A 23006-nucleotide genomic window follows, 5' to 3' on the forward strand; every position below is an offset into this window, starting at 1 on the left:
TTAGAGGGCCTTTTATATTAGGATAGTTAAAGATATCAAGGATTACTGTACAGTCTAATATAATTGATTTCAATATTTTTCTCAAGCTGTGATAATTTCTACTAAAATCCAATTAATTTCACAATTTGAATGCAAAGGTAGTTATCAGTTATATAATAGAATTTGCAAAATAACAACTAAGTTCTGTTTAATTATTAGCTGTTTATGAGAGAAAAGCCGCTAGTATTGGCCCTTATATTTTGCAGGCTGTTATGTTAGTTTTGGATCCTGTTGAATATATTTTTTCCTTCTCATTCCTTCAGATTCATCAGGATTCATTTTTGATTTGCAGTCCAATACTGTACTGGCCCAAGGAGGAGCTTTTGAAAACATGAAAGAAAAGGTATGTCTAGTTACTGTGGATAGGAAACTTGAATGTCTTGTTAAAATTTAGGTACTAATAAAATCATTGGCTACAAACTCATTAAGAAAGTGAAAATTAAGAACAAAACTGTATGAATGCCACTGTATATCAGGGAGTAACTACCATGAAGGTTTTGAGGAATCAGAGCCTGTAAGTATGAACAATTTTCTTTACATGTATCCATATACATATTATTTATTCTAAATTCTCTTGGACATCTTAATATTAATTAATACAACAGTATGTATATGGCTAAGTGTGTATCTAATTTGCTAACATTCTTTAAGGAATAGTCTTGAGTAGGATCATCCCATTCACTTGAAGAGGATTTTTAAGACCAGGAGACTTTAGAGCAAGAAGAGTTTTCTAAGTAACGTATCTTTGGAAGGGAACCTGGTTGTCTTTAATAATATAACCCTTAATGAGCTATTTTGAGAAAAAACATAGAACAAAAGCTTTACATGTGTTCTCCATCTCATTTAAAAAGTAAATCGTTGATTCTGGAGTCATAGATACATATTGGTTCAATAATATAAACAATGTTGCATTTTCAGTTATGAGAATTTTACCTTTATCATTAAATCTGTAAGTTTTGCCTAAAGCCCATTTTCTAGTGATCATGGTAATTTTTTGCTCATCTCAAAAATGTATATTATAAATTCATGCTCTTTGAATTATAGATTATATACCATCCCACTTTTATAGTTTTATACTTTATCATTGTTCAATTAAGCCTGAAACAAAAAAAAGTATAGAATGACATGAAAGCAAGTATACTAAAAAACACTTAGGTCCTAATACAGATTCTGCTAATAACTTGAACAAGATACTTTGCTTCTCTTCATCTGTAAAAGGGCTTCCTTTTCAAGCAATATGGCAGACTAGATATCCTGAAAATATTTCTAATGTACAATGCTTACAAATACAGAATGAAAATGAAATACATCATTTTCAATGCATAGCCAAAGAATTCCCTGGTGGTCCAGTGGTTAGGACTCCATTTTCGTTGCCAAGGGCCCAGATTTAACTCGTGGTCTGGGAACTAAGAATCCTGCAGGCTACATGGTGTGGCCAAAAAAGAAAAAAAACATAGCTGAACACAAGAAGGGAAATCTCTAGGGCCAAAAATATAGAAGAAACTAAAAAGCTGAGTGGTAAGCCTGAGCTAGGTAACTCTGATATGTTTTGCCAGTCTCAGTAACAAATGTGTTTTTACCACACAGGCCCCAGATTTAGCACAAAGCTTGTCCTGGGTTAAAAATTGGAACTGAGATCTTATATAAGGTTGAGATCCTGAAAATGTTTCATCTTCAGGGAAAGGTAAACTAGAACAAATCTTCCCACTGACTTTGAACACAGTATTAATATTCTTACTGGAAATGTTCAGAGGAATGTAGTGAAAATGAATTCAACTTTTTTCATTAGTAGTAATATTATATTCTATAATTATTTTATGAATACTATAGAATAAAGCAAATCAAGAAATATGTTAATGTTTTTAAGAGCTAAAAAACTTTCAGTTTAGAGAAGAGAAATACATGTTTAAAAACCATTTTATAAAAAGTCTTTTGGGATTTCTCTAGGTCCACTGGTTAGGACTCCGTGCTTCCACTACAGAAGGCATAGGTTCAGTCCTGCATGCTGAACGGTGTGGCAAAAAAAAAAAAAAAAAAAAAGCCTTTTAATAGTATATTTAAACTGATGGTGTCAGTATAAACTTATGTTGTAAAAACCAAAATTTCCTAGTTCTATCCACTGAAAGGACCTAGAAATAATCACATCCTAGTATTAGGTTGGTGCAAATGTAATTGTGGTCTCAGACCGTGAATTTTAAATCATTATAACTAGGCTCCAATGCATCTTTAGTCAAAATAGGAACCATTACAATCAACACATTTTTGCCAACAAGAAGTAAGCTTGTTTATTTTTATAATGTAAAAATCCATGATTCAGGAGTCGACAAACTGTTGGAAAGCGTTTTCTGCCTCTTGCTGGTTATGGAAGCATTTTCTCTGCAAAAAGTTGTCAAGATGCTTGAAAAAGGGGTAGTTGTTTGGCAAGAGGTCAAGTGAATATGGCGGATAAGGCAAAACTCCATAGCCCAATTCATTTAACTTTTGAAGCAAATGTCGGTTGTGCGAGATGCATTCGGGTGTTGTCATGAAGAAGAATTGGGCCCTTTATGTTGACCAATGCAGGCTGCAGGCATTGCAGTTTTCAGTGCATCTCATCGATTTGCTGAGCATACTTCTTATATGTAATGATTTCGCCAGGATTCAGAAAGCTGTAGTGAATTAGAGGAGCAGCAGATCACCAAACAGTGACCATGACCTTTTTTTGGTGCAAGTTTGGATTTGGTGCAAGTTTGGTCCAAAGCGCTTTGGACCTTCTTGGGGGTTCCTAGGTGATGCTAGTGATAAAGACCTTGCCTGCCAATACAAGAGAAAACGTAAGAGATGCAGGTTCGATCCCAGGGTTTGGAAGATCCCCTGGAGGAGGAAATGGCAACCCACTCCAATATTCTTGCCGGGAGAATCCCATGGACAGAGGAGCCTGGCAGTCTACAGTCCATGGGGTCACAAAGAGTTGGGCATAACTGAGCGACTAACACTTTCACTTTCACTTTCTTTGACTTTGAGAAGTGCTTTGGAGTTTCTTCTCTATCTAGCCACTGAGCTGATCATCACCGGGAGTTGTACAAAATCCACTTTCTGTCGCACATCACAATCCATTCGAGAAATGGTTTGTTGTTACACAATAAAAGAGGATGACACTTCAAGTCAATGGTTTTTTTGATTTGCTATCAGTTCATGAGGTACCCACTTACTGAGCTTCTTCACCTTTCCAGTTTGCTTCTAATGCAAAATGACGATAGAATGGTTGGTATTGAGTTCTTCAGCAACTTCTCATGTAGTTGAAAGAGAATCGGCTTTGACAATCCTCTTATTTGGTCGTTGTCAATTTGTAGTTGCTGGCCACTGTGCTCCTCATCTTCAAGGCTCTCCTCTCCTTTACAAAACTTCTTGAAGCACCACTGCACTGTACGTTCATTAGCAGTTTCTGGGCTAATGCATTGGTGATGTTCAAATTGTTTTCACTGCTTTATGACCCATTTTGAACTCAAATAAGAAAATTGCTTGAATTTGCTTTTTGTCTAACATCATTTCCCTAGTCTAAAATAAATATAGAATAAACAGCAAGTAATGTCATTAGCAAAAAAAAAAAGTGAGAAATGTGCATTAAAATGATGTATAACATAACCACATTTATTTGAGAACGTATTCCAATATCAAACGGCAAAGCTCAGCAGTGCAAGACCACAATTACTTTTCAGTTCAGTTCAGTCGCTCAGTCGTGTCCGACTCTTTGCGACCCCATGAATCTCAGCACGCCAGGCCTCCTTGTCCATCACCAACTCCCGGAGTTCACTGAGACTCACGTCCATCGAGTCAGTAATGCCATCCAGCCATCTCATCCTCTGTAGTCCCCTTCTCCTCCTGCCCCCAATCCCTCCCAGCATCAGAGTCTTTTCCAATGAGGCAACTCTTTGCATGAGGTGGCCAAAGTACTGGAGTTTCAGCTTTAGCATCATTCCCTCCAAAGAAATCCCAGGACTGATCTCCTTCAGAATGGACTGGTTGGATCTCCTTGCAGTCCAAGGGACTCTCAAGAGTCTTCTCCAACACCACAGTTCAAAAGCATCAATTCTTCGGTGCTCAGCCTTCTTCACAGTCCAACTCTCACATCCATACATGACCACTGGAAAAACCATAGCCTTGACTAGATGGACCTTTGTTGGCAAAGTAATGTCTCTGCTTTTCAATATGCTATCTAGGTTGGTCATAACTTTTCTTCCAAGGAGTAAGCATACACCAACCTAATAGCAATAAACACACCTAGCTCTTAGATCTTGGTTTCTAACTACCACTCCCTACCAAAAAAAAAAAAAAATGGGTCTTCTTGAAGAAATAACCAATTTCACATTGTCCAGTAAGACAAAAAATGAAGATTATAAAGAATAAAAAGGAAGGGGGGAAAAACTGCTATTATTATAGATAATAGAATTGCCTGCATAGAATAACCAAGAAAGCAACAAATTATTAGGAATAATGAAGTCATCAAAATAGCTGGATATAAAATTGACATACAAAAATGAAAAGAGAATATGCAGTTATTGTAAAGTGTATATTTTTAACCTCAAAAGATACAAAATACCTTAGGAATAACTGACGAAGTTGGCATGTTCGTTTTTAAGGGAAATTTGGCATTTCTAATGAATTTTTAGATTCACTACTGTTCAGAGTTTTGCCAAGAGAATGTACTGGTCATAGCAAACACCCTTTTCCAACAACACAAGAGAAGACTCTACACATGGACATCACCAGATGGTCAATACTGAAATCAGATTGATTATATTCTTAGCAGCCAAAGATGGAGAAGCTCTATAAAGTCAGCAAAAACAAGACCGGGAGCTGACTGTGGCTCAGATCATGAACTCCTTATTGCCAAATTCAGACTTAAATTGAAGAAAATAGGGAAAACCTCTAGACCATTCAGGTATGACCTAAATCAAATCCCTTACGATTATACAGCAGAAGTGAGAAATAGATTCAGGGGATTAGATCTGATAGATGGAGGGCCTGAAGAATTATGGATAGAGGTTTGTGACATTGTACAGGAGGCAGTGATCAAGACCATCTCCAAGAAATGCAAAGAGGCAAGATGGTTGTCTGAGGAGGCCTTACAAATAGCTGTGAAAAGAGCAGCGAAAGGCAAAGGAGAAGAGGAAAGATATATCCATTTGAATGCAGAGTGCCAAAGAATAGCAAGGAGAGATAAGAAAGCCTTCCTCAGTGATCAATGCAAAGAAATAGAGGAAAACCATAGAATGGGAAAGAGTAGAGATCTCTTCAAGAAAATAATACCAAGGGAACATTTCTTGCAAAGATGGGCATAATAAAGGACAGAAATGGTATGGATCTAACAGAAGGAGAAAATATTAAGAAGAGGTGGCAAGAATACACTGAAGAACTATATGAAAAAGACTTCATGACCCAGATAATCATGATGGTATAATCACTCACCTAGAGCCAGACATCCTGAAATGCGAAGTCAAGTGATCCTTGGGAAGCATCACTACGAACAAAGCTAGTGGAGGTAATGAAATTCCATTTGAGCTATTTCAAATCCTGAAAGATGATGCTATGAAAGTGCTGCACTCAATATGCCAGCAACTTTAGAAAACTCAGCAGTGCAGTGGCCACAGGACTGGAAAAGGTCAGTTTTCATTTCAATCCCAAAGAAAGGCAATGCCAAAGAATGCTCAAAGTACCACACAATTGCACTCATCTCACACGCTAGCAAAGTAATGCTCAAAATTCTCCAAGCCAGGCTTCAACAGTACGTGAACCATGAACTTCCAGATGTTCAAGGTGGATTTAGAAAAGGCAGAGGAACCAGAGGTCAAATTCCCAACATCCGTTGGATCATCGAAAAAGCAAGAGAGTTCCAGAAAAACATCTGCTTTATTGACTATGCCAAAGCCTTTGACTGTGTGGATCACAACAAATTCTGGAAAATTCTGAAAGAGATAGGAATATCAGACCACCGGACCTGCCTCTTGAGAAAGCTGTGTGCAGGTCAGGAAGCAACAGTTAGAATTGGACATGGAACAACAGACTGGTTCCAGATAGGGAAAGGAGTACGTCAAGACTGTATATTGTCACCCTGCTTATTTAACTTATATGCAGAGTACATCATGAGAAATGCTGGGCTGGAAGAAGCACAAGCTGGAATCAAGATTTCCGGGAGAAGTATCAGTAACCTCAGATACACAGATGACACCACCCTTATGGCAGAAAGCGAAGAAGAACTAAAGAGCCTCTTGATGAAAGTGAAAGAGGAGAGTGAAAAGTTGGCTTTAAACTCAACATTCAGAAAGCTAGGATCATGGCGTCTGGTCCCATCACTTCAAGGCAAATAGATGGGGAAACAATGGAAACAGTGAGAGACTTTATTTGGGGGGGCTCCAAAATCACTGCAGATGGTGACTGAAGCCATGAAATTAAAAGACGCTTGCTCCTTGGAAGAAAAGCTATGACCAACCTAGATAACATACTAAAAAAGCAGAGCCGTTACTTTGCCAGCAAAGGTCCATCTAGTCAAGGCTGAGGTTTTTCCAGTGTCATGTCTGGATGTGAGCATTGGACTATAAAGAAAACTGAGTGCCAAAGAATTGATGCTTTTGAACTGTGGTGTTAGAGAAGAATCTTGAGAGTCTCTTGGACTGCAAGGAGATCCAACCAGTCCATCCTAAAGGAAATCAGTCCTGAATATTCATTGGAAAGACTGATGCTGAAGCTGAAACTCCAATATTTGGCCACCTGATGCGAAGAACTGTCTCATTTGAAAAGACCCTGATTCTGGGAAAGATTGAAGGTGGGAGGAGAAGGGGACGACAGAGGATGAGGTGGTTGGATGGCATCACTGACTCAATGGACTTAAGTTTGCGTTAACTCCAGGAGTTGGTGATGGACAGGGAGGCCTGGCGTGCTGCAGTCCATTGGGTCACAAAGAGCTGGATATGACTGAGCAGCTGAACTGAACTGAACTGTTCAGAAATTCTACTAGTGATTATATATACAATAGAGACATCCTCTCACTGTTCACTGAAGACTTGTTTTCTTTTTTTTAACAATTTGGTAAGCATTGTCATAAGCATTCAGTAAATAAGCATAAGCGTAGGAATATTTACTATGGCATTTTTTATAGTGGCCAAACACTGGAAAGAATGTAAATGTCTATCAACAGAAAAATGACTAAATTGGCTATATTCACACAATGGAAATGCTATTTAGCAATTAAAATAAATTACTGATAAATAATAATGAGATGCATTTATCAACATGAAAAATCTAAAAAACAATGTTACATGAGAAAGCAAATTAAAAATAGGTATGTATGATATGACATGTAATGCAAACAATAATATGTCTTACCCTTGGATACAGACATACATCATAAAAGTATAAAAACAAATATCAAAATAACACCAAATTCAAGGTAGACATCTCTGTGGAGAGGAGGGAAAAGGGGTTTATGAAAAGTTTCATGGGCACTTCAATTGCATGTATTTTATTTTATTAAACTGGCTATCATAGTGAGTGTTCATTATGTTTTATACACCTGAAATAATTTATAATAATTTAAATGATATCTATAGCATTATTATCAGAGAAGGCAATGGCACCCCACTCCAGTACTCTTGCCTGGAAAATCCCGTGGACGGAGGAGCCTGGTAGGCTCCAGTCCATGGGGTCGCTAAGAGTCGGGCATGACTGAGCGACTTCACTTTCACTTTTCACTTTCATGCATTGGAGAAGGAAATGGCAACCCACTCCAGTATTCTTGCCTGGAGAATCCCAGGGACAGAGGAGCCTAGTGGGCTGCCGTCTATGGGGTTGCACAGAGTCAGACACGACTGAAGTGACTTAGCAGCAGCAGCAGCAGCAGCATAGCATTATTATACAATTAAATGATATGAAATAAATGTTTAAAAAATGCTATACAAAAATCTAAGTTATTATTGGTGTTTTATTCTGGTGGTTTGTTAAACTTTGCTCCTTTCTCTATAATATGCTAAAAATGAGGAAATGTTGATGCTAAATTAATACCTGATACCTGAATTAAGCCACCCTGAAATAAGATCTGGCACAAATCCTATGTTTCTGCAAATGTTCTGCTTTTTCTAAGTTTTAAAGTTAATTTTTTATGTGCTGGCATCATTCACCTATTACTCATCCCAGTGAGATGGTTGTATGTACTCTCACTGATACTAAAGTGATGTAATACACCTTGTTAAAGATGAAATGGTACCCTTACTGTTATTCTCTGTAATAGACCTCAGTTTCCAACTGATCCACTGATATTAGAATTAAATGACCTTATCTTCTTTTTCAGATAAATGCAGTGCGTGCAATAGTTCCCAATAAGAGTAACAATGAAATTATCCTGGTTTTGCAACACTATGATAATTGTGTGGACAAAACAGTACAAGCATTCATGGAAGGTAACCCTAGCTCAATATTTTTATAAGTTCATATTTGTTCAACTAGAAGTTGCTTCAGATTTCTATAACATTTATTCGGCAGTCTGGTATTTTATAGATGATATAGCAGACCCTGTGCGATTTTTAAAGATATCTTTTAAAGCTCCTTATTTCAGCCCTAGAAGTAATTCATTCATAAGCTATATGATACCTGGAATAAGAGACAAGCAGAGAAGACTCCATCATTTTATTCAGAACATTTTCTAATGACAGTTAAGAAATTAGGTAGCGAGAGAAGGAAAAAAAAAAAAAAGAAATTAGGTAGCCAGTGGTATAAGGGACTTGACTGGAGTTGGGTTGAATAAGAATTTAAGAAGCAATGACAGAGCAGTGGTCTGGTGGCTCAGCTACAGATGGCAGATTTAGGGACTCAGTATTCTTTTTCAGGCTCTGACAAGTGATTTAAATATATGGGTTTGAGTTTCCTTATCTACCATACAAAAAATGGTATGCTTAGTCAAACCTTCTGATTTTACAGAGTTGAGGAGCATTTTACAAAATTCTTTCCACATAACTTGTTTGGGAAAAACTGTCTGAAGTTGTCTCTTTCATTGAACAGTGACAGTGATATCAAAATAGATCTCCCTCTTTCTACTTTTCTGAATTTGCCAGTATACAATAAACAGGTCCAAATACTGTAAGTTGTTTCTTTACCATCATATTTTTGTTTATAATGTTAGTGTTTGGGTTTAGGGTGGCAGACAGTTCTCTGTGAAACAATGTAACCAGGTTGTGTGTAATCTGGAGGAGAGGGGACGCCATACTTGGGCTGAAACCAGTACTTGGGCTGAAACCAGTCGTCTTTGTATTTGGTCAAAGCTACATAGATAAAAAGAAGCTTCAAAATGGTCAGGCTACATTAGTCTCTTCCTGGAAGAACTTACTGAAGAAATTAAATGGAGAAGGGGGATCTAAATGGGCAGGTATTCTAAAAGGTAAGCATGATATGATTATCTCATTACATTAGCTTAGACACCTGAACCATCACTTTTCCTATTGGGAGAAGGAGACTTTCCAGCAGTTACGAAATTCAGGGACACTAATTTCTGCTTGAGCATGCTTGTGCTGGGAGAAAAATATCTGTGATTGGTTTCTCTTACAGGTAGTGCCAGTGAAGTACTCAAAGAATGGACAGTAACAGGCAAGAAAAAGGTAAAAATGAATTAAATTTAAAAGTGTGATATCAGTATTTGTATTATAAAAAAGTTAAGCTCTGCAGAAATATTGAAAGATTTACATACGCATCTTCAGTTTACCTGGCTAAGAAAAGTTTTCTTCCAGGACATTGTAACACTGCTCTGTACATACAGTACCACAGTCTCCTCCGTGTGATTTCAGGCAGGAAGCAGAATTACTCTGCCATCGCAGTTTCAGAGAATGTATTAATATTAGGCAGGGATGAAACGAGATCATGTCAAGGACAGCAGAGCTCCTCTAGAGAAAGTGATCCATTCCAGTGGTTTTCAAATCATTCATATTATACATCAGTTAAAATAGTTCAGATTTTTAAGTCAGACCACTTGTGTTGTAATCTCTGGTATTAATCAGCTTTAGCTTAAAGCCTAAAGAGAGGCTTTGCTACTGTTAGCTATGCAGAGGGGTCTGATGGTCTAGTTCAGGGAGATATTAGAAGATAATAGAAGGCACTTGGACTGTGGAATCAGTCAAAACTGGATTTATATCCTATTCTACTACTTACTGGTTTTATTTCCTGGGAATATTGTTTAACCCTAGTGAGTCTTAGTTTGCTTGTCTCTAAAATAGGAAAATAATATTGACAACTGAAAGTATTTCAGTTCAGTTTAGTCGCTCAGTCGTGTCCAACTCTTTGCAACCCCATGGGCTGCAACACTACAGGCTTCCCTGTCCATCACCAACTCCCAGAGCTTGGTCAAACTCATGTCCATTGAGTCAGTGATGCCATCCAACTGTCTCATCCTCTGTTGTCCCCTTCTCCTCCCGCCTTTAATCTTTGTCAGCATCAGGGTCTTTTCAAATGAGTCAGTTCTTTGCATCAGGTGGCCAGATATTAGAGTTTCAGCTTCAGCATCAGTCCTTCCAATGAATATTCAGGACTGATTTCCTTCAGGATGGACTGGTTGGATCTCCTTGCAGTCCAAGGGACTCTCAAGAGTCTTTTGCAACACCACAGTTCAAAAGCATCAATTCTTTGGCCTTCAGCTTTCTTTATAGTCTAACTCTCACATCCATGCATGACTACTGAAAAAAACCATAGCTTTGACTAGATGGATCTTTGTTAGCAAAGTAATGTCTCCTCAAGTGTTTAATACAATATCTAACATATCAGTTCTCCTTATGCACTTGAAATCAAAAATGCTTTCCCCAAAGGATACTAGCTAACCTCATCATGCTTCCCATAGCTTTTTACTCTAAATCTGGTTCCTTTAGGAAGTGCTTGAAGTGTGTATTTGAATCAAGTATCTCTATGAAATCTCTTTCGGGTCTATATTAGGTTAGTGCTGGAGTTCTGGAATGCTTTCTTGATGACTCTAAGTCACTTCATTAGGATTTCTGCTAAGTCTTAATTAAACCAGACTTGGGGAAAAAAAGAAAACAGGCTTGGCTCCATTGAGCCTTGAGAACTTTTTCTAAGAACTTAATACTACCACAGATTCCCTTGAAGCTCTCCATACCTGTAGCTTTGAATATTTGCTTAACTTCTTTCCATTGCTTTCACCAAACCTAAGTAACTGTGCATATTCTGATTTATTAATTTACTGGACAAGGATAATAGGTTATTAGTAATGTAATATGTACACAAAGCTGGGAAAGTATGTGTTGGAGATACATCAGTTTCTTAAAATTTGGAGAAAGAAAAATGGCTTCAGTTTGGCAATCTCAAATACCCAAATCACATCCAGTTAACTGTTGGGATTAGTTCAATAGGATATGATCATGAACGATTACTGGGGATAGGTATTACATGCATAGGACAGTGACATGAAAACTTAGCCAGCTTACATGGGAGAAAGTAATTAAGAAAAGGAGAAATGAGAATTGTGGAGAGGAAAAATCCCTTACCGGATATATGATTGCAAATAGTTTCTCACATTCTGTGGATTGTCTTCTTTCTCATTAAGTCCAGTTTGTCTGTTTTTCTTTGTTTACTGTCATCTCTAAGAAATCCTTACCAAATCCAATGTCGTGAAGCTTTTGTCCTACATCATTTTCTTCTAAGTTTTGTTGATTTAGGCCTTACATTTAGGTTTGATCCATTTTGAGTTAATTTTTGTGCTATGTTTCAGGTTAAAGTCCAACTTTATTCTTTTATATGTGGAGATTCCAGTTTTTCCAGCATTATTTGTTGGAAAGACTGTCCTTTCCCCATTGAATAGTTTTGGCAAAAATCACTTAAGCCATATATGTGAGTGTTCACTTCTGGGCTCTTTATTCTATTTCATTGTCTCTATGTTTGTCTTTTATAAGTTTTTTGGTCACTCTGCATGGCTTGTGGGATCTTAGTTCCCTGACCATGGATCAAACCCCAGCTCTCCACAGTGGAGGCAGAATCTTAACCACTGGGCCAGCAGGCAAGTCCCTTATACATCTGCCTTTACACTAGTACTACACTGTTTTGATTAGTGTGGCTTTGTAGAAAGTTTTGAAATTAGGTTGTATGAGTCTCCCTGTTTTGTTCCTCTTTTTCTTAGATTTTTTATTGACATGTTGATTCACAATGTTGTGTTAATTTCAGGGGTACAGCAAAGTGATTCAGTTATACACCCACACACATACATATACATAAGTTTTTTTAGATTCTTTTCCATTGTACCAGCTGAGCCACAAGGGAAGCCCATTGTAGGTTATTAGAAGATATGATATAGTCCCCAACAGTAGGTCTTTGTTGATTATCTTTTCATATATAATGGTGTGTATATTTTAGTCCCAAACATACAATTTATCCCTCCCCTCCCAGCCCTGTTCCCTTTTGGTGACCATAAACTTGTTTTCTATGTCTGTGAGTCTATTTTTCTTTTGTAAATAAATTCATTTGTGTCCTTTTTTTTTTAGATTGCACATATAAGTGATATCATATGATATTTGTCCTTCTCTGTCTGACTTATTTCATTTAGTATGACAATCAAGGTTGTTTTGGTCCCTTGAAGGTGCATATGAATTTTAAGATGGGTTTTTCTGTTTCGGAAAAAAATATCATTGGGATTTTGATATGGATTGCATTGAATCTGTAGATCACTTTGGGTAGTATTGGCATTTTACTATTAAATCTTATAATTCATAAATATATAATGTGTTTCTATTTAGTTATGTTATTATAAATTGAATTATTTTATAATTTACTTTTCAGATTGTTCAGGTATAGAAGTACAACTGAAGAAGGCAATGGCACCCCACTCCAGTACTCTTGCCTGTAAAATCCCATGGGCGGAGGAGCCTGGTGGGCTGCAATCCGTGGGGTTGCGAAGAGTTGGACACGACTGAGTGACTTCACTTTCACTTTTCACTTTCATGCATTGGAGAAGGAAATGGCAACCCATTCCAGCGTTCTGGCCTGGCGAATCCCAGGGACAGGGGAGCCTGGTGGGCTGCCATCTATGGGGTCTCACAGAGTCGGGCACGACTGAAGTGACTTAGTAGCAACAGAAGTACAACTGATTTTTGTGTGTTGACTGTATCCTGCTGCTTTGCTGAATTGTTCTGTGTGTGTGTGCGTGTGTGTAATCTTTAAAGTTTTCTATATATAAGATCATATCTTTTGCAAACATATTTTCCTTTTTCGTTTCCTGCTTGGATGCCTTTTATTTCTTTTTCTTTCTTAATTGCACTGGCTACAACTTTCAGTACTGTGTTGAATAGAAATGGCAAAAGTGGGTCTCCTTGCCTTGTTCCTGATCTTTGAGGAAAAGCTCTCCTCTTTGACCATTGTTCCCTGTGGGTTTTTCATATATGTCTTTTATTATGTTGAAGTAGTTTCCATCTAGTCCTAGTTTTTTTTTTTTTTTTTTAGTGTTTTTATCATGAAAGGATATTTGAATTTTGTCCCATGTTTTTTCTGCATCAATTAAGATGATCATGTGGCTTTTTTCCCCTTCTTTCTGTTAATATGGTGTATTACATTGATCAGTTTTCTTAAGTTGAACCATTCTTGCATTCAGGGAATAAATCCTATTTGGTTATGATATATAATTATTTTCATATATTGCTAAATTTGGTTTGGTACTTTTTTGTTGAGAATTTTTGCATCAGTGTTCATAAGGGATATTGCTGTGTAGTTTTCATCTAGTGTCTTTGTCTAAGTAGCAGGGTAATGCTGACCTCATAGAGTGAGTTAGATATTGTTCCCTTCTCTTCAGCAGCTTTTTTTTTTTTGAAAAGTTTGGCAAGAGTAAATGTTTGGTAGAATTCACTAGTGAAGCCAGGGCTTTTCTTTGTCAGGAGATTTTTGATTCGTGATTCAGTCTCCTAACTAGTTAGATTTTCTATTTCTTCATGACAGTATTGGTAGGTTTTGTGTTTCTAGAAATTTGAACAGTTTCATCTAGGTTATACAATTTGTTGGTATATGATTGTTCATAATATTCTCTTATAGTCAATGTACCCACTTTCATTTCTTATTTTAATAATTTGAGTCTTCTCACTTTTTTCTTAGTCCATCTAGCTAAACTTTTGTCAACTTTGTTTTTATGAAGAACCAGCTTTTGGTTTTGTTGTATTAGTCTTCTAAATCATGTAGAAAACAAAAAGTACTGTCACAAACCAGTGTTATAATAATACTAGCTTTTGTAACTGCACATGTATTTTACCTCTGTCAAGTTCTTTATTTCTCTGTATGCCTTCAGATTACCATCTAGTGTTCCTTCACTTCATGTTACAGGCCTCCTGTGTTTCTGGCGGGGCAGGTCTGGTAGTCATGAACTCTCTCCTCTTTGTTTACCTAGAAATGTCTTAATTTATCCCTCAGTTTTGAAAGACAGTTTTGCTACATAGAGGATTCTTGGTTGATGGGTTGTTTTGTTTTGTTTTGTTTTCCTTTTAGCTCTTTGAATATATCTGCCTACTGCCTTCTGGCCTCCTATGTTTCTGATGAGAAATCTGCTAATCTCATTAATGATCTCTTGTGTGTGATAAGTAACTTCTCTCTTGCTGCTTTCTAGATTCTTTCTTTATCTTTTGGAAGTTTGATTACAACGTGTTTCATCGTCTCTTGGAGGTTGTTAAGCTTCTTGGATGTTTATAGTCATGTCTTTCATCAAATTTGGGAAGTTTTTAGCCATTATTTCTTTATACATTCTTTCTTCCCTTTCCCTCCTCTCCTTCTCCAGTTTATACAATGCATATGTTGATTTGCTTGATGGAGCCCCACAGGTCCCTTAGGCTCTTCACTTTTCTTCAATCTTTTTTCTCTTCCTCAAACTCAATAATTTCAGTTGTGCTATCTTCAAACCCACTGGTTCCTTCTCCTGACTTCTAAGATCTCCCTTTGAATCCCATCAGTGATTTTTAAAAAAAAATTTAAGTTACTGTACTTTTCAGCCCCAGAATTTCATTTTTTATTTCTTTTTTAGATTTAGTTTCTTTTTCTGTGTCTTAATTAATATTTCCATTTTGTTTATACTTTGTTTGCTTGACCTTCCCCACATTTTCCTTTAGTTCTTTGAACATCTTTAAGGCAGCTTTTTTGTTTTCGTTTTTTGGGGGGGTGGGGTTTGGTTGTACTGAATTGTCGTTGCTGCATGGGCTTTCCTCTGGTTGCAGAAAGCAGGGACTACTCTGCTTTGTGCTCTTTTGTACTCTGCAACTAGCAGGGACTAGCTGCATTGTGCAGGCTTCTCCTTGCAGTGGCTTCTCTTGTTGTCAAATATGGGCTCTAGGCACGTGGGCTTCAGTAGTTGCAGCATGTGGGCTCAGTAGTTGGCGGCTCCCAGGCTCTGGAGCACTGGCTCAGTAGTTGGGGTGCACAGGCTTAGTTGCTCCATAGCATGTGAGATCTGCCTGGACCAGAGATCATGTCTCCTATGTTGGCAGGTGGATTCCTTACCACTGAACCACCAGGGAAGCCCAAAAATGCACTAGGCATTTGAGTAAAAAAAAATCTTACTTATGGAAACATATTAAGAATCCATGTTTACTTAATTAAAATTAATCTTTGGATGAAAAAAATAAAGTCTTTAATGTATCTCCCAACAAGTCTTTCTCAGGGAAAGTTTCTATTGATTTATTCTTTTCCTTTGTATTGGCCATACTTTCATATTTTTGTGTTCTTTGTGATTTGCTGAAAGCTAGACATTAGAACCTAATAATTTGATAACTCTGGAAACCAGATTCTCCCTCTTTCTCCAGGTTTGCTGTTTTTTGTTATTACTATATTTTAAAATTGTAAGCTGTCTTTGTACCAAGGGTCAGCCTTAGGTGTAAACTTGAAGTCTTCTCAGATCTTGTCTGTGCTTTTCCCTGGGCATGCATGATTACTTTCAGTTTTTTTCTGTATATACAGTTGTTTTTGAATGTCCTTGTCTTTGATGTCTGTCTCCAGAAAGGGAATAAAGAAAAATGAAGTGGGGAAGAAGGGCACCAGCACTTTAATTCCTCTATGCTATGCTAAGTCACTTCAGTCGTGTCTGACTCTGTGTGACCCCATAGACGGCAGCCCACCAGGCTCCCCCGTCCCTGGGATTCTCCAGGCAAGAACACTGGAGTGGGTTGCCATTTCCTTCTCCAATGCATGAAAGTGAAAAGAGAAAGTGAAGTCGCTCAGTCGTGTCCGACTCTCAGAGACCCCATGAACTGCAGCCGACCAGGCTCCTCCGCCCATGGGATTATCCAGGCAAGAGTACTGGAGTGAGGTGCCATTGCCCTAAAGGAATTAAACTTCAGCCAGAGGGGGAGGGGCTTGCAACAGTGGGAGGAGGTGCAGCATCAGTGGCTGCCTGCCTCTGTCTATACCTTTGTAGTGAAAGGCAGCAGTCATTGACCACGAAACAGCTCCCAGTTACTTGGAGGACAGGGTTCTTTTTGCCTACCCTGACTCCAGCAAGCTATGTGCTAGCTGCTTCAAGAACAGGTGCACGGCTGCCTGTTCCCTAACTGGGGGTGGGGGGTGAGTATCTGCTACTGTGCTCAGAACTGAAATTGACTGAAATTAACCGCAATTTATCATCCAAGTCTTCTCCTGGAAATTATAAGCCTTCAGTAGACTCCAGAGTTCCAAAATAGTTAGACAGATTCTGCTAGTGTAATTGTTGTCTAGGTGAGGAGACAGATTTCTGATGCAAAATCCTCTGCAATGCAGATTTAATTTATCTTATTAAACTGAAGTTTCACTTCATTCCATGTTTATAGCTACACCAGTTTTTCTATTGGATTATTATTTTGTTTGTTTAAGAGCTTTCTCTATTAATTTCTTTGTATATATTACACATATTTTTCTCACATTTTGTAGTTTATCTTCTAGTTTTTCTTATAGTGGGTTTTGTCATGCTTTGCTGTTTTATTTTTATGTGTTTGAGTTTATCTAAAGTATTTTATATAGTTATTTTAGTCAGTAGATCGACATATACAAAAAGGTATTCAGTTTCTGGAAGAGCAAATGAGAAATTGGTAACATTGGTTGCCTTTGGGTAGCTGGCGTTACCTCTCTGGATTGTCGGGGTCTTCTTTTTCTTTTCCTTTTTTCAAATCTTTAATAACCATTAGAACAAAAAGAAGAAAAGCAAGCCAAAACCTGCAGCAGAACCAAGTAACAGTATCCCAGACTCCAACAAATCGGTTTCCATTCAAGAGGAACAATCTGCGCCCTCCTCAGAGAAAGGTGGTGTTAATGGTTATCATGTCAACGGTGCCATCAATGATACTGAGTCTGTGGACTCACTCAGTGAAGGTGTGGAGACACTTTCAATAGAAGCCAGAGAACTGGAGGATCCTGAGTCTGCCCCATCAGAAATGCTGGATAGAACAGGTGAGTATTAACAGGTCCTTGAAAAGTTCCATTCTACTGAAAAATACAGGGGCTCCTTGGCTGAGAAAGCAATCAATAAATTAAATCTAGTTAGTTTTTTAATTTTGTTACTTCTTATGTGAAAGAGTCAATTTCGTAATTATCAAGGGCCTAGAAAAATATAATTCATATTCCTTTGTTTCATATTTTAATTTTAGTCTAAATCAGCCTTGTGGAAATCTTCTAATTTAATAGTTCTGTAATACTTAGAGATTACAGAAGGTGACCTTAGATGTTTTTTAACTGCACATTTATTAAAGGAAATGATGATCATGAGTTGATATTGATGTTATTATTCCAAGACTCAACACAATAAGGAATATATAGGCATAACTGTAATCCCATGGCTTTCATTAGAAGTAGACTGTTGGTTTTTATAGTCTCACATTTGTTTTTTAATAAAGAATTAAGATTAGTATTAGTTGTAAATTCAGATAGCTTGTACATTTTTCATTAACCGTTTTGATGAGTACTGGAAAGATATTGGGAATATATTTTTAAAAATAGGCTTTTTAATTACTTGTTTGTTAAACCAGTTCCCCTTGCTCTATTGCTGCTGGCTTTATACATGCAATGCCATTTTTAAAATTACGCTGTGTATTTCAGATGTTTTTATTTATTGATTAGTTTGAGCACTCACACACACACATATAAAGACTTAGAAAAAAACATAGCACCTCAAACAAACCAAAGATAGTCAGTGGCTTCTATTTTTTTCTGAACTAGCTTTCCTTTATTTCCTAACTCTTTGCTGTTTCCATTTCCTAAAGCTTTTGAAACTCTTCTTTCTTTCTCTGGGACAGTGTAGAAATCTTTTTCTCAGCATAACTTAACAGAAGCTTGTCAGAAGGTGGTGATATTGACTCTTCACTTCCTTGTGCCCAGAACTGCAAGGAAGTTAACAAGGTACAGGGAATAAGCTAGCCTGTCTGGAGATGGGTTAACAAAGAATCCTTCTCTTCAGTTGGTGTGCCTCCTTGGGCTAAGCCAAGTGATACAGCCTCACTGACTCTGCTCTTTGTCCTGTTTTGTCAGCTGATTCTATTCACAACCTTTTAAGAGGCAATTTTTTGCTGCACTTTTGCCTTTTTACTTCGTGTGTACTTAAAGACTCCTTGATCTACCCCTGAACTCTACTCTAAAATACTGGCCTCTTTATTTGACAGGATCCATGCTGGAGAATGGTGTCTCTGATTTCGAGTCCAGATCTTTGACTATGCAGTCTACTCAGAATTCTCAACAAAATAGGAATGCTGCCAAGTCTCTCTCAAGAACTACTGTAGGACCTCAGCTTTCAAATCTAGGCATGGAAGATGTTCCTCTCTTTTCCACCAACAAAAAGCTGGGTAAATCAGAGATCTTCCTTTGAGAGAAAGCAAAAAGAATCTGTGTTTTTAGCTAAAGAGGGCAAGTCATCTCTGTTCTCATAGATAAGATTTCAGAAGGGGCAGCAGGTAATACATTTCCAGTCAGTGACTATCCATGACGATCCAGCCTTTCCCCAGTTTTGTGTACATAGTTGGAGTCTGATAGTAGTGTAATGCTGTACAGTCTTGAGACAACAATAATGATCCTTTTTTTGTGAACGAGGGTCAAACTCTGTGGCTAGCATGGTGTCTTTGATAACATTAACCTTTGTTTTATTTGTTTTACTGCAACATGTCTGTGCTATTTCCTTCATTTTTAACTCCTGGTTGATTCAACAGTAAAAAGCTTTGCCATCTCTGAAATGATGTTTTGAAGAAATATTTTAATTTCTCTTCTCAACTTCATGCTTTTACTAATACCTATCAGACTATAGCTTTAAACAAGGTCATTTTCTCTTAAGTAAATACTTAGCATTGATTGATGGTAGCGATTTGCTGTTTTTTTTTTTTAACTTTTAATACTTATTTAAATAATCAGCCAATAATTAGATAGAGATAATAGCCCTTCTATCGTCCATTTAAGGATGGCAGTCCACTTAGCTGAACAAATGAAACAGAGAAATGTAAAAGACACTTGTAACCTGTAGCTCTGTATTGAATTATGTATACCGCATGAGCCAAATTTAATTATTGAGGCTCTCCTTTTTCATCTTTCTAACAGAGCCCTCAACTTGCCCAGAAAGGCAAGTCTGAAAATATTTAGTCAAGCAAAAATAAAGAAACAGTGCTTGAAAGCTTTTAGGTAGATTTTAGAAGAAATAAGGTTGAGATGAGGAAAGATTTAAAGATTGAAAATCTGTGTCTTGGCACTTTATAAATTTGTTAGATCAGTTATTCTAACTATAAGTTATAATAACTTTGACACTGGTGAATATAGAAAGGTTATAATAGAATTCTCAGAAACTGGTTAAAATATGTTAGATAGGTAAATATGCTTCATCTTTATCTACAGTGTTGACTTACCCACTTACAATGATTCAAAGTGTACTATCAAGAGAGAACTTTATCAGTTTTGTTATATCTACATGGTGAATTGTGTTCTACTAAATCCTGTTATGTAGGGAGTTTTGAAAATTTGGTACCTACTCAAATAGTTTTTCATTTTGGATTCTTTTTTTTAGTCTTTTTCTCTCTGTGTTTAATTTCATTATGAATAGTTTCTAAAATTGCTGTCTTCAAATTTATTAATCTTTTTTCTCTAAGTTTTTAATCTGCTGTTAATCCAATTCAGTGTATTTTTCATCTCTGATTTTTTTTTTTTCCTCTCCAGAGGTTCTGTTGGAATCTTTTTTAAATATCTTCCATGTCTTTCCTCAATAGATTATACTATTCCTCCACCTTCTTGAACATGTGATATTTGATTATTAGCTGTTTTGATGTCCTTACCAACTTTATTCTACATATATGTCATTTCTGCACCTGTTTCTGTTAATTGATTTTTCCTTTCATTATAGATCAGTCATATTTTTCTGCCTCTAGTAATTTTTTAATTGGATGCCAGACATTGTGAATTTTGCTTTGTTGATTGCTAGATATTTTTGTATTTCTTTAAATATTCTTGTGATTTGTTCTGGAACTGTTATTTGGAAACAGTCTGCTTGCTTACTTAAGCTTTGTTAGTAGAAATAGAGCAGCCTTTAGTCTCAGGCTAATTACTGAGGCAGTGCCCTCTAAGTACTCTACCTGGCGCCCCACTATGCTGGTGTGAGCATAGACTATTCCTGGTCTGGGTGAGCTCTCAGGATTATTCCACCTGCTCCATTCCAGTGGTTCTTTTCCCTGTTTGGGGCGGTTCTACATACGCATGCACTCAGAATCCTTTGTGGATCTTTGTACAGTTTTTTCATTGCTGTGTAGCTTTCTCCTCTTTACTGTTCTGCCCTGAGAATTCTAGCCATCTGGGCCTCTTTGAATTCTCAACTCTGTCCCCTCAATTCAAGGAGACTTTCAGACTCAACTAAGGATTTCTCCTCCTTGCATTGCAGCCTGGAAACTGTCTTATGGCAGCAAGACTTCATTTGTTTCTGTGTTCTTGTGGAGGGTGGTAAGAAGTACTGCATATTGTTCATTGTCTGAAAACCATTGCTTCATATATTTTGTGTATGTGTGACGTTTTTAAGACAGGAAGGTAAATGCAATTCCTATTACTCCATCTTGGCCAGGATACTTAAAAAAAAATCTATGAAAAGTTCAGTTTTTTGTTGAGGGTGGCCATTTAGGAAGCATTCTTAGTTATGAGATGTTAGTTATGTTACATGCTTAGGTATTCAGATCCCGTTTTCAAGTTACCTATGTTGTTTTTTTTATTGGGGTTCTTTCCAAGGTTCTAATATTGAAAAATCTGTGAAAGACCTCCAGCGCTGCACAGTGTCTCTTGCACGATATCGAGTTGTAGTTAAAGAAGAGATGGATGCTTCTATTAAGAAAATGAAACAAGCTTTTGCCGAATTGCAGAGCTGGTAAGTTAAGTTGCATTTTGTACCAGTAGCACGAAAATGGTAAAGATGGTTAGCCATTTACCAAGTTCTTTAATTCCTAACTCTTAACTACTGTACATAATGGAGGAAGACTTAAAAATCCTATGCTATATTTTGCTTTCTGCACCAAGTTCTTTAATTCCTAACTCTTAACTACTCTACATAATGGAGGAAGACTTAAAAATCCTATGCTATATTTTGCTTTCTGCTTCATTCTGTTTGTGGTCACAGTGTGAGAATGAATGGTAGAAGAAACTCATGCTTTAGGAATGGACCCAAGGTTAATATTGTTTGGAAAGGGACAAATAATTATAGAGTAGGTCATGCGCCTTTACATTAGATCTGTCTTTTAAACCAGGAACCTGTAACCCATGGCATGATGTTTTTGAACAAATCAATATGCCAGAAAATTTGGAAAACTCAGCAGTGGCCACAGCTGGAAAAGGTCAGTTTTCATTCCAATCCCAAAGAAAGACAATGCCAAAGAATGTTCAAACTATGGCACAGTTGCAGTCATTTCACATGCTAGCAAAGTAATGTTCAAAATTCTCCAGGCTAGGCTTCAACAGTACGTGAACTGAGAACTTCCAGATGTTCAAGGTGGATTTAGAAAAGGCAGAGGAACCAGAGATCAAATTGCCAACATCCGTTGGATCATAGAAAATGCAAGAGAATTCCAGAAGAACATCTACTTCTGCTTCATTGACTAGGCTAAAGCCTTTGATTGTGTGGATCACAACAAACTGGAAACTTCTTAAACAGATGGGAATCTCACCAGCCTGCCTCTCACCTGCCTCCTGAGAAACTTGTATGCAGGTCAAGAAGCAACAGTTAGAACCAGACATAGAACAACGGACTGGTTTCAAATTGGGAAAGGAGTACATCAAGGCTGTATATTGTCACCCTACTTATTTAACTTATATGCAGAGTACATCATGTAAAATGCCAGGCTGGATGAAGCACAAACTGGAATCAAGATTGCTGGGAGAAATATCAATAACCTCAGCTATGTAAATGATACCACCCTTATGGCAGAAAGTAAAGAGGAACTAAAGAGCCTCTTGATGAAAGTGAAAGAGGAGAGTGAAAAAGTTGGCTTAAAGCTCAACATTCAGAAAGCTAGGATCATGGCGTCTGGTCCCATCACTTCATGGCAAATAAATGGGGTAACAGTGGAAACAGTGTCAGACTTTATTTTTTGGGGCTCCAAAATCACTGCAGATGGTGACTGCAGCCATGAAATTAAAAGATGCTTGCTCCTTGGAAGAAAAGCTATGACAGACCGAGACAGCATATTAAAAAGCAGAGACATTACTTTGCCAACAAAGGTCTGTATAGTCAAAGCTATGATGTTCCTAGTAGTCGTGTATGGATATGAGAGCTAGACCATAAAGAAGGCTGAGCACCAAAGAATCCATGGTTTTGAACTGTGATGTTGGAGAAGACTCTTTGAGAGTCCCTTGGACTGTATGAGGATCCAACCAGTCAATCCTAAAGGAAATCAGTCCTGAATATTCATTGGAAGGACTGATGCTGAAGCTCCAATACTTTGGCCTCCTGATGTAAAGAGCCGACTCATTGGAAAAGACCCTAATGCTGGGAAAGATTGAAGGCAGGA

At 37.4% G+C, this 23006-nt stretch overlaps 1 protein-coding gene across 5 annotated transcripts in view; it reads left to right on the forward strand.

Moving 5' to 3' along the window:
• Positions 1-23006, forward strand: part of SPATS2 (spermatogenesis associated serine rich 2) — a 158581-nt gene that overhangs the window by 117326 nt on the left and 18249 nt on the right. For all 5 annotated transcript variants that reach the window (XM_055582908.1, XM_055582886.1, XM_055582876.1 and 2 more), the window contains 6 exons: positions 303-382; positions 8363-8471; positions 9613-9662; positions 17184-17445; positions 18651-18830; positions 21235-21370. In XM_055582908.1, the coding sequence (XP_055438883.1) occupies positions 371-382; positions 8363-8471; positions 9613-9662; positions 17184-17445; positions 18651-18830; positions 21235-21370 (749 nt within the window). In that variant the 5' untranslated portion in view covers positions 303-370. The remainder of the gene's footprint in view (positions 1-302; positions 383-8362; positions 8472-9612; positions 9663-17183; positions 17446-18650; positions 18831-21234; positions 21371-23006) is intronic.

Source organism: Bubalus kerabau, chromosome 1 (genome assembly GCF_029407905.1).
Source record: "Bubalus kerabau isolate K-KA32 ecotype Philippines breed swamp buffalo chromosome 1, PCC_UOA_SB_1v2, whole genome shotgun sequence".
NCBI classification, from domain to species: domain Eukaryota; kingdom Metazoa; phylum Chordata; class Mammalia; order Artiodactyla; family Bovidae; genus Bubalus; species Bubalus kerabau.